Genomic DNA, 14,008 nt, shown 5'->3' on the forward strand with positions numbered 1-14,008 from the left:
AGCATGGAGTTGTGTTCAAATCCATTGATAAAACAAACAAAGGCAACCAATCACTCTGTCCCAATGATGATGTCATCCTTAAAAACCGAGGTCAAAAGGTCGGTGCTGTGCGACAAACCGCACACTCAAGAACAAAAAGTCACACCACTTTCTCCCCCTCTCCCAAAAGGCTCTGGCGTCACTACCGTCTGTCAAGAGAGAATTCCCACTGGGACATTGAACTTGTTCATTTGAACAAGTCCCTTTGCCATCGTCATGGCAACAGCCACCGACAAAAGTGGGGTCCCACAATTGGGTCAAGATACAACAGACAAGGACATTTCATCCATAATTTATAAAATCACTTCAAATGACTTCGACTGAGCGCATTTGACAAAGATTCCACCGCATATAATAGACTGTTGGAAAGAAAGAAACCCATTTGTCCATATCACCTTCTTTATTCATCCTATTTACATATCCACGTAATACAGTGACAACAGCCAACGCTGTTCAATAAAATTAGATATACAGTAAAGTCTCGTTATATCGATATTCAAGGGAGTCGGAAAAAATATCGATATAACCGGGACTATCGATATATCCAACCCTGTTTGCATGTAATTTTCTCCGTGCGTGCATAGAAATAGTATCGATATAACCGGGACTATCGATATATCCGATATCGATATAACGAGACTTTACTGTATATGTTTTTTGATACAATATGAAAAAAAAAAAACAATCACACTCAACGCTTCCTCACTGCCTCTTCACTTTGTGCACAATAGGAGGATACCAAGGTTAGTACCAAGACAGGATGAGATGACAATTATTTCTCACAGTATTCAAAATACATAACATTTCATCGAGCAATACACTTAAAGGACAACCGACACCTCCGGACAATTAATTAATTAATTTGTAATGATTCTGATTCTGATTCTGATTCGAGGACTCCTTTAATCGATTGCAAACATGTATGCTTTCCTCTTCAGAACTATTTGAATCATATTCATAACTGGATGAGTAAGAAGAAAGCATCTTCTCCGAATCTGAAGCCATTGTTTTGATTCTCGAGCAAGTCAAGACGTCTTGGCGTGTCGTCACGAACTGGGGGCGGGACTTTCTGAAACTGCACACTCCTGGGCTCATTTTTTTTGCAGTTTTAGCACACTTTAAGTCATTTTTATCTGTGTTTTGCATTTGACTAAAAAGTTTTGGGTATTTTAGATGCTATAAAACGTTTTACTGATGTCAGTTAGGAAACAACAAAAAAAATGGTGTCAGTTGTCCTTTTTATTTTTAATTAGCTCGTAGTTCAAATACCTATTGAGTTGTATCCCATTGCCTGCAAAGGATACACATTGTATTGTAAAGTGAGGTAGGACTATAGAGGATTTACTCTTCTACTTGTGCATAAGGACACAAAACTTAACGTGTCCTCAAGTGATCTCAAAACAAGATCGCCGACAAACATGTACAGTGATACCTCGGTTTACGAACTTTTCGGTTTACGAACGTTAAATTTATAAAAATTTTACCTTGGCATACAAACTATTTTTCGGGATACACACGGAGCGCCACAATGAGTGATGTGTCGTTCCGAACGAGCCTGTTCTCCTAAAAGAAAATGGCAGCCGGCTTGTTTTGGTCCTCTATTCCCCGCCCCCAGTCATCGGTTAAAGCCACGTCATTGGTCAAGAACGCAGCAGTCAGGGGAGGTGGTTTAAACATTAAAGAGACATGCAGACGACAGAGAGAGAGTGACAAAATGGATAGAAAACAGTGAAATTTGGACTCACTTCAACTTTGATTGTTCAAAGGCAGAGTGTAGACTGCAAGATTAAAATTCCCATCAATCAGGCTCCACAAATAACCCGCACAAGCCATCTGTATACTTACTGCAAAAAGCTATCAACCCAGCTAAAGAGAACACAATTGATGAGGAACCAGGTAAAATGATCGCAGAGAAAGCCCCTACAAGGGATCATTCCTCAAGGTTCCGTTCCTCATCAAGTGTTTCATGCTGATGAAAGCGGCCACTCCATTTCATCAAGCCATCAACGACCGTCACAAAGTTAAATTAAACCACTTTATTATATAGTACACTTTATTTCTTTCATTATAATACCATAGTACATTTATTATACATAAAAATGGTCTATTTTGTGTAGTTTTAAGGCTTAGAAAATTAGAAAGTAGAAAATTATGTCTTATGGGGACCTGGGAACGGATTATTCTCATTTTAATGGTTTCCTGTGGGAAATTAATTTTTGAGATACACACTTTTCACCTTACCGACTCTGTCTGGGAACCAATTAAGTTAGTAAGCCAAGGTATCACCGTATAAGCTAATATGTATCACGTACAGAGAGAACCAGCTCTGTCTAGACAGACACAAAAAGGCCTAAAATATATTATTTTCATTTCCACAGTGGCTGAGTTGTAGTCGGTCGAAGCATTTTGGAACTAGAAACTCTTGAAGGGTTTTTAGAGGTAGCACAGGTGCCTGTGTTGGCGGTCTTTGTGGTTTTGTTCCTTGTTCCGGACATGACGGCCGTAGTACGTATGGTCTTAGCTGTGGTAGAAGACGGACCGTTGGCCGGGAGAGCCGCGGTAGTAGACGGAGTCTCTGAGTTCGGGGCGACTCGTTTTGAGACGCGGAAAGTGCTTCCTCGAACAAATGTTGACGGGGGTCTATCTGAGACCTTCTCCGTTGTTGGTCTTTCCAAAGTCCTACGGGTCAGGGAAGACTTTCCAGGAATCTGCGACTGATTAGCAGTCTGCGGTCTCTCTCGTGCAGTACTACTTCTTTTTGCATCTGCGCAAAGTGAGGCAGGCTGCGTGATAGCAGACGAACGCAAGGATGGACGGGACGTCGCTGGGCTACTTGCGGGAGGTACTTGGGCTCTATTTGTAGCCTCCCGTTCAGGGTGTACTCTTGGAACACCTGCGCTTTTGGAAGGACCTACACGTGACCCGGGTCCTCTCTTGGCTTTGAGGCCACCACGTAGAGGAACCTTCAAGGAACGACTCTCCTCCTTTAATGACGGAGAAGCAGGAGTTGTCGGTTTCACCTCCCTCTCTTTCCTCCACTTGGAGCAGAGGCTCGGCCCTGGTCGTGGACTCGGGGATGCCGGTGGTGACAGTGAGTCATAGGATTGCAGGCCTTTCACAAGAGTGCGGCACTCTAGCGTTTCCCCTACATGGGAGAAGGACCTCGCAAGCTCCCTCTTTGTGCTCCGCACACCAGAGTTCTGGCCTGGGTGTGACTGGCTGAACTCTGGAAGACTGGGCGGCATCCAGTTCTCCCCGACTGGTGTCACCAACCCTTTTGTGATTAACTTCTTCCCCAGACCTTGAAGGGGCCCAGACGTAGTAGCGCTTGCTTTCAACCTTCTGTTTAGTTGCTGCAGTACGGCGTTATCTGGAGCATTAACCGCTAAACGTGATTCTTTCTCAGTTCTCCGAAAGCTCACTGATATTGGACGATTGTTGCTATGAAGTGGTCCACTCTTGTGAGGAGATTGATGTTCAGGACCACCAATTCGACAGCTATTCAATTTATTCTGAAGGGAACTTTTCCTACCAGTTGAGGGAATTCCAAAACTCTGTCTATGACCGGAGTTTTGGCTTTTAGCGCAGAGCGAAGGGGTATCGGCGTTGAGAACGGCAGCATTCCCAGAGGCGTTGTCTGGAAACTCAATGTTCTGGGTTGCCTTTTGCTTACATGACATCGTATCCGCTTTTGGAAGACCACTCGTTTCCGATGTTTGTATTTCAAGAGACATGTTCTCGGACCCTTGTTGCCTAACCGTGAATCCAGGTCCATGTTGCGGATGTGATCCAACGAGAGATTCTTGAACAATTTCCATGCACTGATTGATTTCTTGGTCATGGCAGGACTGAGTCTTACCGTCTCTTTCCAAAACACTTCCTTGACCAACTGGAGAACAAAAGCCGTCCGTCTCCGGAGAGCTACAAAGCACCGTGGATGTTTCATGGTCAGATGAGCCGGTCGAGAGACAGCTGATGGCTGTCGGGCTGGTGCTCAGTTCTGGAAAGTTCTTGTCGCCGGGCAGGTATTGAGAATACCTACGCGTGTCAGAACGTCTCAGGCTACGACGGCTCCAAGTACGGCATAAGTTCTTCTCCAGGAGTCTTTCCAGGTCATCTTGATTCCCTTTCCCGTAAGCATCTCTCAGGTCGAGACCTGTGCAGACAGCCACTGAGCGACGCTTCTCCGCAATCTCCCTCTGACGTTCCAGACGTTTCTGTTCCTTCAACTCACGCTCTGCATTCTCCTGTAGCAAAAGAACGAATTGTGTATTTAACTTTCAACTTAACTTGATGTGATATAAAGTTTATTTTGGTTGCAGATCGAACCTTGACTGCCTTTTGGAAGCGGCGACAAAATAAGTCAAAGACCCTGCAGGCTTCCTCAAGTTTAAACGTACTGTCTTCTTCACAGAAAAAATCCACCAATGCTCGACTTGACATCCTCATGCCCTCAACTTCGTCCTCTGCCTCTTTTAGACGCTCTTCTGTCACCTGGTGGAGGTGCAAACACTTGATCAGTACAGTGATATGAATTTAATTGGTTCCCAGACAGTGTGTAAGGTGAAAAGTGTGTATCCCAAAAAATAATTTCCCATAGGAAAATATTAAAATGAGAATAATCCGTTCCCTGGTCCCTATAAAACATCATTTTCTACTTTCTAATTTTCTAATCCTTAAAATGTACAAAATATACCTTATTTTATGTATTATAAATGAAAATACAGTAAAGTCTCGTTATATCGATATCGGTTATATCGATAGTACCGCTTATTACTTGAGTGTTTTGAAAGGCGCTTGTAAACTAAATGTATTATTATTATTATTATTATTATTTCTATGAACGCAAGGAGAAAATTACATGCGCGCAGGGTCGGATATATCGATAGTCCCGGTTATATCGATATTTTTTTGGACTCCCGAGAGTATCGATATAACGAGACTTTACTGTAAATGAAAAAATAAATAAATATGGTATTATAATTAAAGACCCTCATAAAACATAATTTTCAACTAAATAAGTCTTAAAACTACACAATATATACCTTATTTTATGTATAATAAATGTGCTATGATATTATACTTAAAGAAATAAACTGTACTATATAATAAAGTTGTTTTATTTACATTTGTGATGGTCGTTGATGGCTTGATGGAATGGAGTGGCCGCTTTCATCAGCATTAAACACTTAATGAGGAACGTAGCCTTCTTCTTTCTCCATCTAGAGGAATGATCCATTGTAGGTGCTTTCTCTGCGATAATTGTATCTAGTTCCTCATCAATTGTGTTCTGTTTAGCTGGGTTGATAGCTTTTTGCATCAAGTGTACAGATGGCTAGTGTTGGTTATTTGTGGAGCCTGATTGATGGGATATTTTAACCTTGCAGTCTACACTCTGCCTTTGAACTATCAAAGTTGAAACAAGTCCAAATTTCACTGTTTTCTATCCATTTTGTCACTCTCTCTCTGTCGTCTGCCTGTCTCTTTAATGTTTAACCCCACCTCCCCTCACTGCTGCGTTCTTGACCAATCACGTGGCTTTAACCGAAGACTGGGGGCGGGGAATAGAGGATAAAAACAAGCCGGCTGCCATTTTCTTGTTAGGAGAACGGGCTCGTTCGCAAACTACACATCACTCATTGTGGCACTCCGTGTGTATCTCGAAAAATAGTTTGTATGCCAAGGTAAAATTTTCATAAATTTAACATCGTAAACCGAAAACTTCGTAAGCCAAGGGGTTCATAAAGTATCACTGGTATCACTGTAGTTTTTATTTTGGGGGTGTCTAAATCAAGGACATTAATCAGCGTTTTACCTCAAAGAAAGATGGTGCATGCTGCAAAATCTCTCTCTCCGTCAGAACATTTGCTTTCAGTGCCAGCACTCTGCTTTTCAACTTGGATAAATCCTCCATCACAGCCTCTTCACACAAACTAAGTTTTGAAAAAACACACACACACAAAAGAGAGTTTTATACCTTAAAGCATTAGATGAAAAGGTTTCTTCAGTCATCATCTGTACTTCTTTGAAGGTGACGGACGTTTCGCTTCTTATCCAAGATGCTTCGTCAGCGAACTAAAGTCTTTTGCTGGTAGTTTCGGCCCTATATATATATCGCTACTGTTCAGACGTGGCGGTGCCAGACTCTGCTATGATTAGTCCCTGCTCTCAGGTTGGGGGGAGCGGAGGACTACTCCCTGTGGCTACACTGATTACTTCTATTGACCTGATTGATTACTTCTATTGTCCTGCCTGAGTATGAGGTCTACGACTGGCCTGATTGCCCCATTTTCACTGGTATCACCTCATCAGCATAACTAAGTCTAGGTTGCCTAAGAATAGGGGGTATACATAGGGCCGAAACTACCAGTAAAAGACTTTAGTTCGCTGACGAAGCATCTTGGATAAGAAGCGAAACGTCCGTCACCTTCAAAGAAGTACAGTTGACGGCTGAAGAAACCTTTTCATCGATGGACCATTCCTGTACGACTGAGAGCTTACACAGACTTAAAGCATTAGATTAGTGTGGCTGGGTGGAACACATGTTTAACCACAACGGTCTATTTTTACTCATTCGCTGCCAGACGTGCAGAAATGCGTCCACTCCAGTGCCAGGGTTTTTGTCATCGTCACTCAAATTCCAGGACCCATAGAATATTGAGTTTAAGTCGACATAAACATTCAATGTAGTGTAAGAAATCTTAGACTCTCTTCTTTTATCAGAAAAAAAAGAGTTATTTCCTAAAGTATATGGGTCTGCAGTTATATGAGCTTGAAATGAGGGCAGCTGTCCAAATTCAAACAAAGCGCTAACATGGAGAAAAGGGAAATGCTGCCCCCTTGTGAAAAAGAAAAATATATATATTGCCAGAGGACATGGCCAGCGCTTTATCGGCACCAAAGTATGAAAACACATAACCCGAACAAAAACGGGAATGGCGCTCGACGTCATATTTTCAATTCCTGAATGGCAGTCAATGAGTTAAAGACTTTAAAAACACATTTCACTTGAAATGAGTGTTAGGAACTAGCTGTCACACGGTTGTAGTGATGTTATTAGTTTTACTTTATACTATTCATATGCATTCAAATGGTTTGGGAAGAAACTGACCTCGAAGCGGAGCCAATGTGGCCCAGTTGGCTCGGAAATGACAGTAAACTTTGATCCTTCTTCACAGCTTCCTGCGGAGACAAACACAAATGATTAAAGCAATGTTCCAAATTAAGTCCAATGTGATTTGGACGTGCTGCCAAAATCGTACGTTGTGAGGGCAAGTCTGGCTACAAACTGCATACAGTGATACCTCGGTTTACGAACCCCTTGGCTTACGAACTTTTCGGTTTCCGAACGTTAAATTTATGAAAATGTTACCTTAGCATACAAACTATTTTTCGGGTTACACACAGAGCTGCTACAATGAGTGATGTGTCGTTCGCGAACGAGCCCATTCTCCGAACAACAAAATGGCAGCCGGCTTGTTTTGGTCCTCTATTCCCCGCCCCCAGTCGTCGGTTAAAGCCACGTGATTGGTCAAGAACGCAGCAGTGAAGGGGGTGGGGGTTACAGACAGAGCGAGAGTGAGTGAAGCCATTCTCCAAAAAACAAAATGGCACGCGACATTTTTTTTGTGTTCTATTCCCCGCGCCCAGTCTTCGGTTAAAGCCACGTGATTGGTCAAGAATGCAGCAGTGAGGTGGCGGGGGGTTAAACATTAAAGAGATAGGCAGACGACAGAGAGTGAGTGACAAAATGGAGAGAAAACAGTGACATTTGGACTCGTCTCAACTTTGATAGTTCAAAGGCAGAGTGTAGACTGCAAGGTTAAAATATACCATCATCAATCAGGCTCCACAAACAACCTGCACAAGCCATCTGTACACTTGATGAAAAAGCTATCAATCCGGCTAAACAGAACACAATTGATGAGGAACTAGGTAAAATTATCGCAGAGAAAGCACCTACAAGGGATCATTCCTCAAGATGGTGAAAGAAGAAGGTCATCAAGTGTTTAATGCTGATGAAACCGGCCACTCCATTTCATCAATCAAGGTCAATAAAACCACTTTATTATACAGTGCGGTTTATTTCTTTAATTATAGTATCATATCACATTTATCATACATAAAATAAGGCATATTTTGTGTAGTTTTAAGGCTTAGAAAATGAGAAAGTAGAACATTATGTTTTATGGGGACCTGGGAACAGATTATCCTCATGTTAATGGTTTCCTGTGGGAAATTAATTTTTGGGATACACACTTTTCGCTTTACACACTCTGTCTGGGAACCATTTAAATTCGTAAGCCAAGGTATCACTGTACTCTATATGAAACAGACCATTCCATGAAGGTGCTCCTCATAATCCAGGGTCGCTTTTCGAGTGGGAAATACGGTATTAATTGAATTTACATTTTCCAACAAAGGGACAGACGTTCTTACCATCGCGACAAAATGAAGCAGGTTCATGCCTGGTTTGTTGGCTTTGGTGTCGGCCAGTTTGAGCAGTGATGATATTCGAAATCCAGCTGCATTCCCCGAGTAGCCACCCTGAGGAAGCACATACAGTATAAGGTCAGATAAAGAAAGACATAGAAATAGATAGAAAGCTTGGTAGCTATCTTACAGATAGCTAATAGCTAGCTAGCCAGCTAATAGATAGTGATCTAGATAGACAGCTAGCTAGCTAGATAGTGAATAGATAACTAATACATAACAATAATAAATAATACATTTCATTTATTAGCGCCTTTCAAAACTCTCAAGGACTTTTTTCAAGGAAGTTTTTCTGTGGGTGAGCAGCGGCAGCCACATGCCTCAGCGTTCACTAAACCCGGAAGGAACTCAAATAGATAGAAAGCTTGGTAGCTATCTTACAGATAGCTAATAGCTAGCTAGCCAGCTAATAGATAGCGATCTAGATAGACAGCTAGCTAGCTAGATAGTGAATAGATAACTAATACATTACAATAATAAATACTACATTTCATTTATTAGCGCCTTTCAAAACTCTCAAGGACTTTTTTCAAGGAAGTTTTTCTGTGGGTGAGCAGCGGCAGCCACACGCGCCAGCGTTTACTCAATCCGGAAGTAACTCAAATAGATAGAAAGCTTGGTAGCTAGCTTACAGATAGCTAATAACTAGCTAGCCATTTAGCTAGTCAGCTAATAGATAGCGATCTAGATAGACAGCTAGCTAGCTAGATAGTGAATAGATAACTAATACATAACAATAATAAATAATACATTTCATTTATTAGCGCCTTTCAAAACTCTCAAGGACTTTTTTCAAGGAAGTTTTTCTGTGGGTGAGCAGCGGCAGCCACATGCCTCAGCGTTCACTCAATCCGGAAGGAACTCAAATAGATAGAAAGCTTGGTAGCTAGCTTACAGATAGCTAATAGCTAGCTAGCCAGCTAATAGATAGTGATCTAGATAGACAGCTAGCTAGCTAGATAGTGAATAGATAACTAATACATAACAATAATAAATAATACATTTCATTTATTAGCGCCTTTCAAAACTCTCAAGGACTTTTTTCAAGGAAGTTTTTCTGTGGGTGAGCAGCGGCAGCCACACGCGCCAGCGTTTACTCAATCCGGAAGTAACTCAAATAGATAGAAAGCTTGGTAGCTAGCTTACAGATAGCTAATAGCTAGCTAGCCAGCTAATAGATAGTGATCTAGATAGACAGCTAGCTAGCTAGATAGTGAATAGATAACTAATACATAACAATAATAAATAATACATTTCATTTATTAGCGCCTTTCAAAACTCTCAAGGACTTTTTTCAAGGAAGTTTTTCTGTGGGTGAGCAGCGGCAGCCACACGCGCCAGCGTTTACTCAATCCGGAAGTAACTCAAATAGATAGAAAGCTTGGTAGCTAGCTTACAGATAGCTAATAGCTAGCTAGCCAGCTAATAGATAGCGATCTAGATAGACAGCTAGCTAGCTAGATAGTGAATAGATAACTAATACATAACAATAATAAATAATACATTTCATTTATTAGTGCCTTTCAAAACTCTCAAGGACTTTTTTCGAGGAAGTTTTTCTGTGGGTGAGCAGCGGCAGCCACACGCGCCAGCGTTCACTCAATCCGGAAGTAACTCAAATAGATAGAAAGCATGGTAGCTAGCTTACAGATAGCTAATAGCTAGCTAGCCATTTAGCTAGTCAGCTAATAGATAGCGATCTAGATAGACAGCTAGCTAGCTAGATAGTGAATAGATAACTAATACATAACAATAATAAATAATACATTTCATTTATTAGCGCCTTTCAAAACTCTCAAGGACTTTTTTCAAGGAAGTTTTTCTGTGGGTGAGCAGCGGCAGCCACATGCCTCAGCGTTCACTAAACCCGGAAGGAACTCAAATAGATAGAAAGCTTGGTAGCTAGCTTACAGATAGCTAATAGCTAGCTAGCCAGCTAATAGATAGTGATCTAGATAGACAGCTAGCTAGCTAGATAGTGAATAGATAACTAATACATAACAATAATAAGTCTGTGTAAGCTCTCAGTCGTACAGGAGTGGTCCATCGATGAGAAGGTTTCTTCAGCCGTCATCTGTACAAAAGTGAAGGTTTCGGACGTTTCGCCTCCTATCCAAGAGACTTCGTCAGCGAACTAAAGTCTGACTGGTCGTATCGGCCCCATTTATATATCCCTAATGTCCAGACCTAGTGGCGCCGATCTGCATGAAAGAACCAAACTGAAACCGGATCACATCTGCCAATTATTAGAAATCTGCCTTAATACTACGTATTTTCAATTTCGGGAAAAATTTTATAAACAAATCCATGGTTGTGCTATGGGCTCACCAGTTTCACCCATAGTGGCTAATCTTTACATGGAAGAGATGGAGAAACAGGCCCTCACATCCTTCCCAGGGACAAAACCTCGACACTGGTTTAGATATGTGGACGACACTTTTGTCATAATTAAGAAACAAGAAATTCAATCCTTCACAGATCATCTCAACTCTGTAGACTTCAACATTAAATTTACTCGTGAGGACATTCAAGAGAACCAACTAGCCTTCTTGGATTGTAAAGTAATTATAAAAGAGGACAGAGCGCTAAAAACAGAAGTCTTTAGGAAGGCTACGCACACTGACCAATACTTACTTTTTGACTCTAACCACCCTTTACAACATAAACTAGGAGTTATCAGAACCCTCCAGCATAGGGCTAAACTAATACCAACTAGCACTGAAGGTAGAGAAAAGGAGTCAAAACATATCAGGAGAGCACTCACTAACTGTGGGTACCCTCAGTGGTCATTCAACAAATGTCAGAAAGAAAGAATAGCGAACGAAACCAATAATTCTCAAGATTCTAAAAGGAGAGGAGTAGCAGTACCGTACATTGCAGGAGTTTCTGAAAAATTACAAAGAGTCCTTTGGCAACATAAAATTCCTACTTATTTCAAACCGATAAACACGTTGAGGCAAAAATTAGTGCATCCAAAAGATAGGCTACCAAATGAAAAACAAAGTAATGTAGTTTATTCCATACATTGTAAGAATGAAAATTGTAAAGAGCAGTACATTGGGGAGACTCAACAAATTCTCAAAAAAAGACTTTATCAACATCGCAGGGATAATACTAGTGGGCCTCAATCGGCAGTACATTTGCACCTAAAAGCTACTAACCACTCATTTGACGACAATGAGGTTAAAATCTTAGCGAAAGAACATAGATGGTTTGAAAGGGGGGTAAAAGAGGCGATTCTTATAAAACAACAAAATCCTTCATTAAACCGGTCGGGTGGGGTGAGGTTCAATTTGGATCGTTCATACAATAGCCTGCTCAGGCAAAACAGGTTAGGCAACTTTTGCAATGCTGATGAGGGTCGTTATGCTGATGAGGTGATACCGGGGGGAGTGGGGGTAATAGGCCAATCGTTAGTCAGGAATGTAGGAACAATCAGTGGGGCCACAGGGGGGGGTCCCGCGCCCCCCCCAACCTGAGAGTAGGGACCTATCATAGCTGTGTCCGGCGCCACTAGGTCTGGACATTAGGGATATATAAATGGGGCCGATACGACCAGTCAGACTTTAGTTCGCTGACGAAGCCTCTTGGATAGGAGGCGAAACGTCCGAAACCTTCACTTTTGTACAGATGACGGCTGAAGAAACCTTCTCATCGATAACAATAATAAATAATACATTTCATTTATTAGCGCCTTTCAAAACTCTCAAGGACTTTTTTCAAGGAAGTTTTTCTGTGGGTGAGCAGCGGCAGCCACATGCGCCAGCGTTTACTCAATCCGGAAGTAACTCAAATAGATAGAAAGCTTGGTAGCTATCTTACAGATAGCTAATAGCTAGCTAGCCAGCTAATAGATAGTGATCTAGATAGACAGCTAGCTAGCTAGATAGTGAATAGATAACTAATACATAACAATAATAAATAATACATTTCATTTATTAGCGCCTTTCAAAACTCTCAAGGACTTTTTTCAAGGAAGTTTTTCTGTGGGTGAGCAGCGGCAGCCACACGCGCCAGCGTTTACTCAATCCGGAAGTAACTCAAATAGATAGAAAGCTTGGTAGCTAGCTTACAGATAGCTAATAGCTAGCTAGCCATTTAGCTAGTCAGCTAATAGATAGCGATCTAGATAGACAGCTAGCTAGCTAGATAGTGAATAGATAACTAATACATAACAATAATAAATAATACATTTCGTTTATTAGCGCCTTTCAAAACTCTCAAGGACTTTTTTCAAGGAAGTTTTTCTGTGGGTGAGCAGCGGCAGCCACACGCGCCAGCGTTTACTCAATCCGGAAGTAACTCAAATAGATAGAAAGCTTGGTAGCTAGCTTACAGGTAGCTAATAGCTAGCTAGCCATTTAGCTAGTCAGCTAATAGATAGCGATCTAGATAGACAGCTAGCTAGCTAGATAGTGAATAGATAACTAATACATAACAATAATAAATAATACATTTCATTTATTAGCGCCTTTCAAAACTCTCAAGGACTTTACAGTCGCAGGATAAGTTTTTCTGTGGGTGAGCAGCGGCAGCCACACGCCTCAGCGTTCACTAAAACCGGAAGGAGCTCAAATAGATAGAAAGGTAGGTAGCTAACTAATAGACAGCTAATAGCTGGCTAGCCAGCTAATAGATAGCGAGCTAGATCGCCAGCTAGCTAGATAGATAGCGAATAGATAACTAATACATAACAATAATAAATAAGCAGGTTTTCAAAACTCTCAAGGACTTTACAGACACAGGATAAGTTTTTCTGTGGGTGAGCAGGGGCAGCCACACATCTCAGCGTTCACTAAACCCGGAAGGAGCCCATAGATAACCAGCTAGCTAGATAGCTATATAGCTAGTAGATAGCCAGCTAAATAGCCAGCCAGCCAGAAATGTGATGTCCCTTATATTTTGAAAATGTTTATATATTTCTAGATTTTGAAAACTTTTAAGGGGGTTTTCCTCTACATGATAAGAGTTTGTTCAATTAATTTTCGAGTGAGTGTAAGCAGGATAACAAAATTATTGGAAAACATACCTGTCAACCTTGGCTAATAGCTGCCCTTATAAGGGATTACAAATCCCGTATAAAAATTGTAGTACGCTGTCAATTATTTGAAATGATAAAAAAAAAAAAAAAAAAAAACGATGAAACAAGCGGAAATTGTATGCGGAATTGTCGCGGCTCGGAATTGAAGCGTGTATAGAAAACATAAATACTGCTCAGTATAAAAATGGGGCCTCTCACAGCATTCATGTAGTTCCCTGCTTTAAGCACCAAACGCAGGATGGAGTGTAACTCAGGACACCTCAGCAGTTCTAAAGGAGACAAAAATTGACACGTTTTCATAGTAAGCTATTAATAATAATAATAATAATAATAATAATAATAATAATAATAATAATAATAATAATATACATTTCTGATAGGAGCTTTCTCTTGAAACAAGATAATCTACCGTATTTTCCGGTGTATAAGGCGCAC

At 41.1% G+C, this 14,008-nt stretch overlaps 1 protein-coding gene across 1 annotated transcript in view; it reads right to left on the reverse strand.

Annotated features, from left to right (window-relative positions):
- Positions 1-14: 14 nt before the first annotated feature.
- Positions 15-14,008, reverse strand: part of fhdc2 (FH2 domain containing 2) — a 27,175-nt gene continuing 13,181 nt past the window's right edge. Inside the window, exons 7-12 of the mRNA XM_088991138.1 lie at positions 13,772-13,842; positions 8,479-8,586; positions 7,151-7,221; positions 5,855-5,972; positions 4,369-4,533; positions 15-4,286 (exon numbers count right to left, since the gene is read on the reverse strand). Of these exons, the coding sequence (XP_088847264.1) occupies positions 2,406-4,286; positions 4,369-4,533; positions 5,855-5,972; positions 7,151-7,221; positions 8,479-8,586; positions 13,772-13,842 (2,414 nt within the window). The 3' untranslated portion in view covers positions 15-2,405. The remainder of the gene's footprint in view (positions 4,287-4,368; positions 4,534-5,854; positions 5,973-7,150; positions 7,222-8,478; positions 8,587-13,771; positions 13,843-14,008) is intronic.

Source organism: Hippocampus bargibanti, linkage group LG02 (genome assembly GCF_051943395.1).
Source record: "Hippocampus bargibanti isolate YZ-2025 linkage group LG02, ASM5194339v1, whole genome shotgun sequence".
Lineage (NCBI taxonomy): Eukaryota > Metazoa > Chordata > Actinopteri > Syngnathiformes > Syngnathidae > Hippocampus > Hippocampus bargibanti.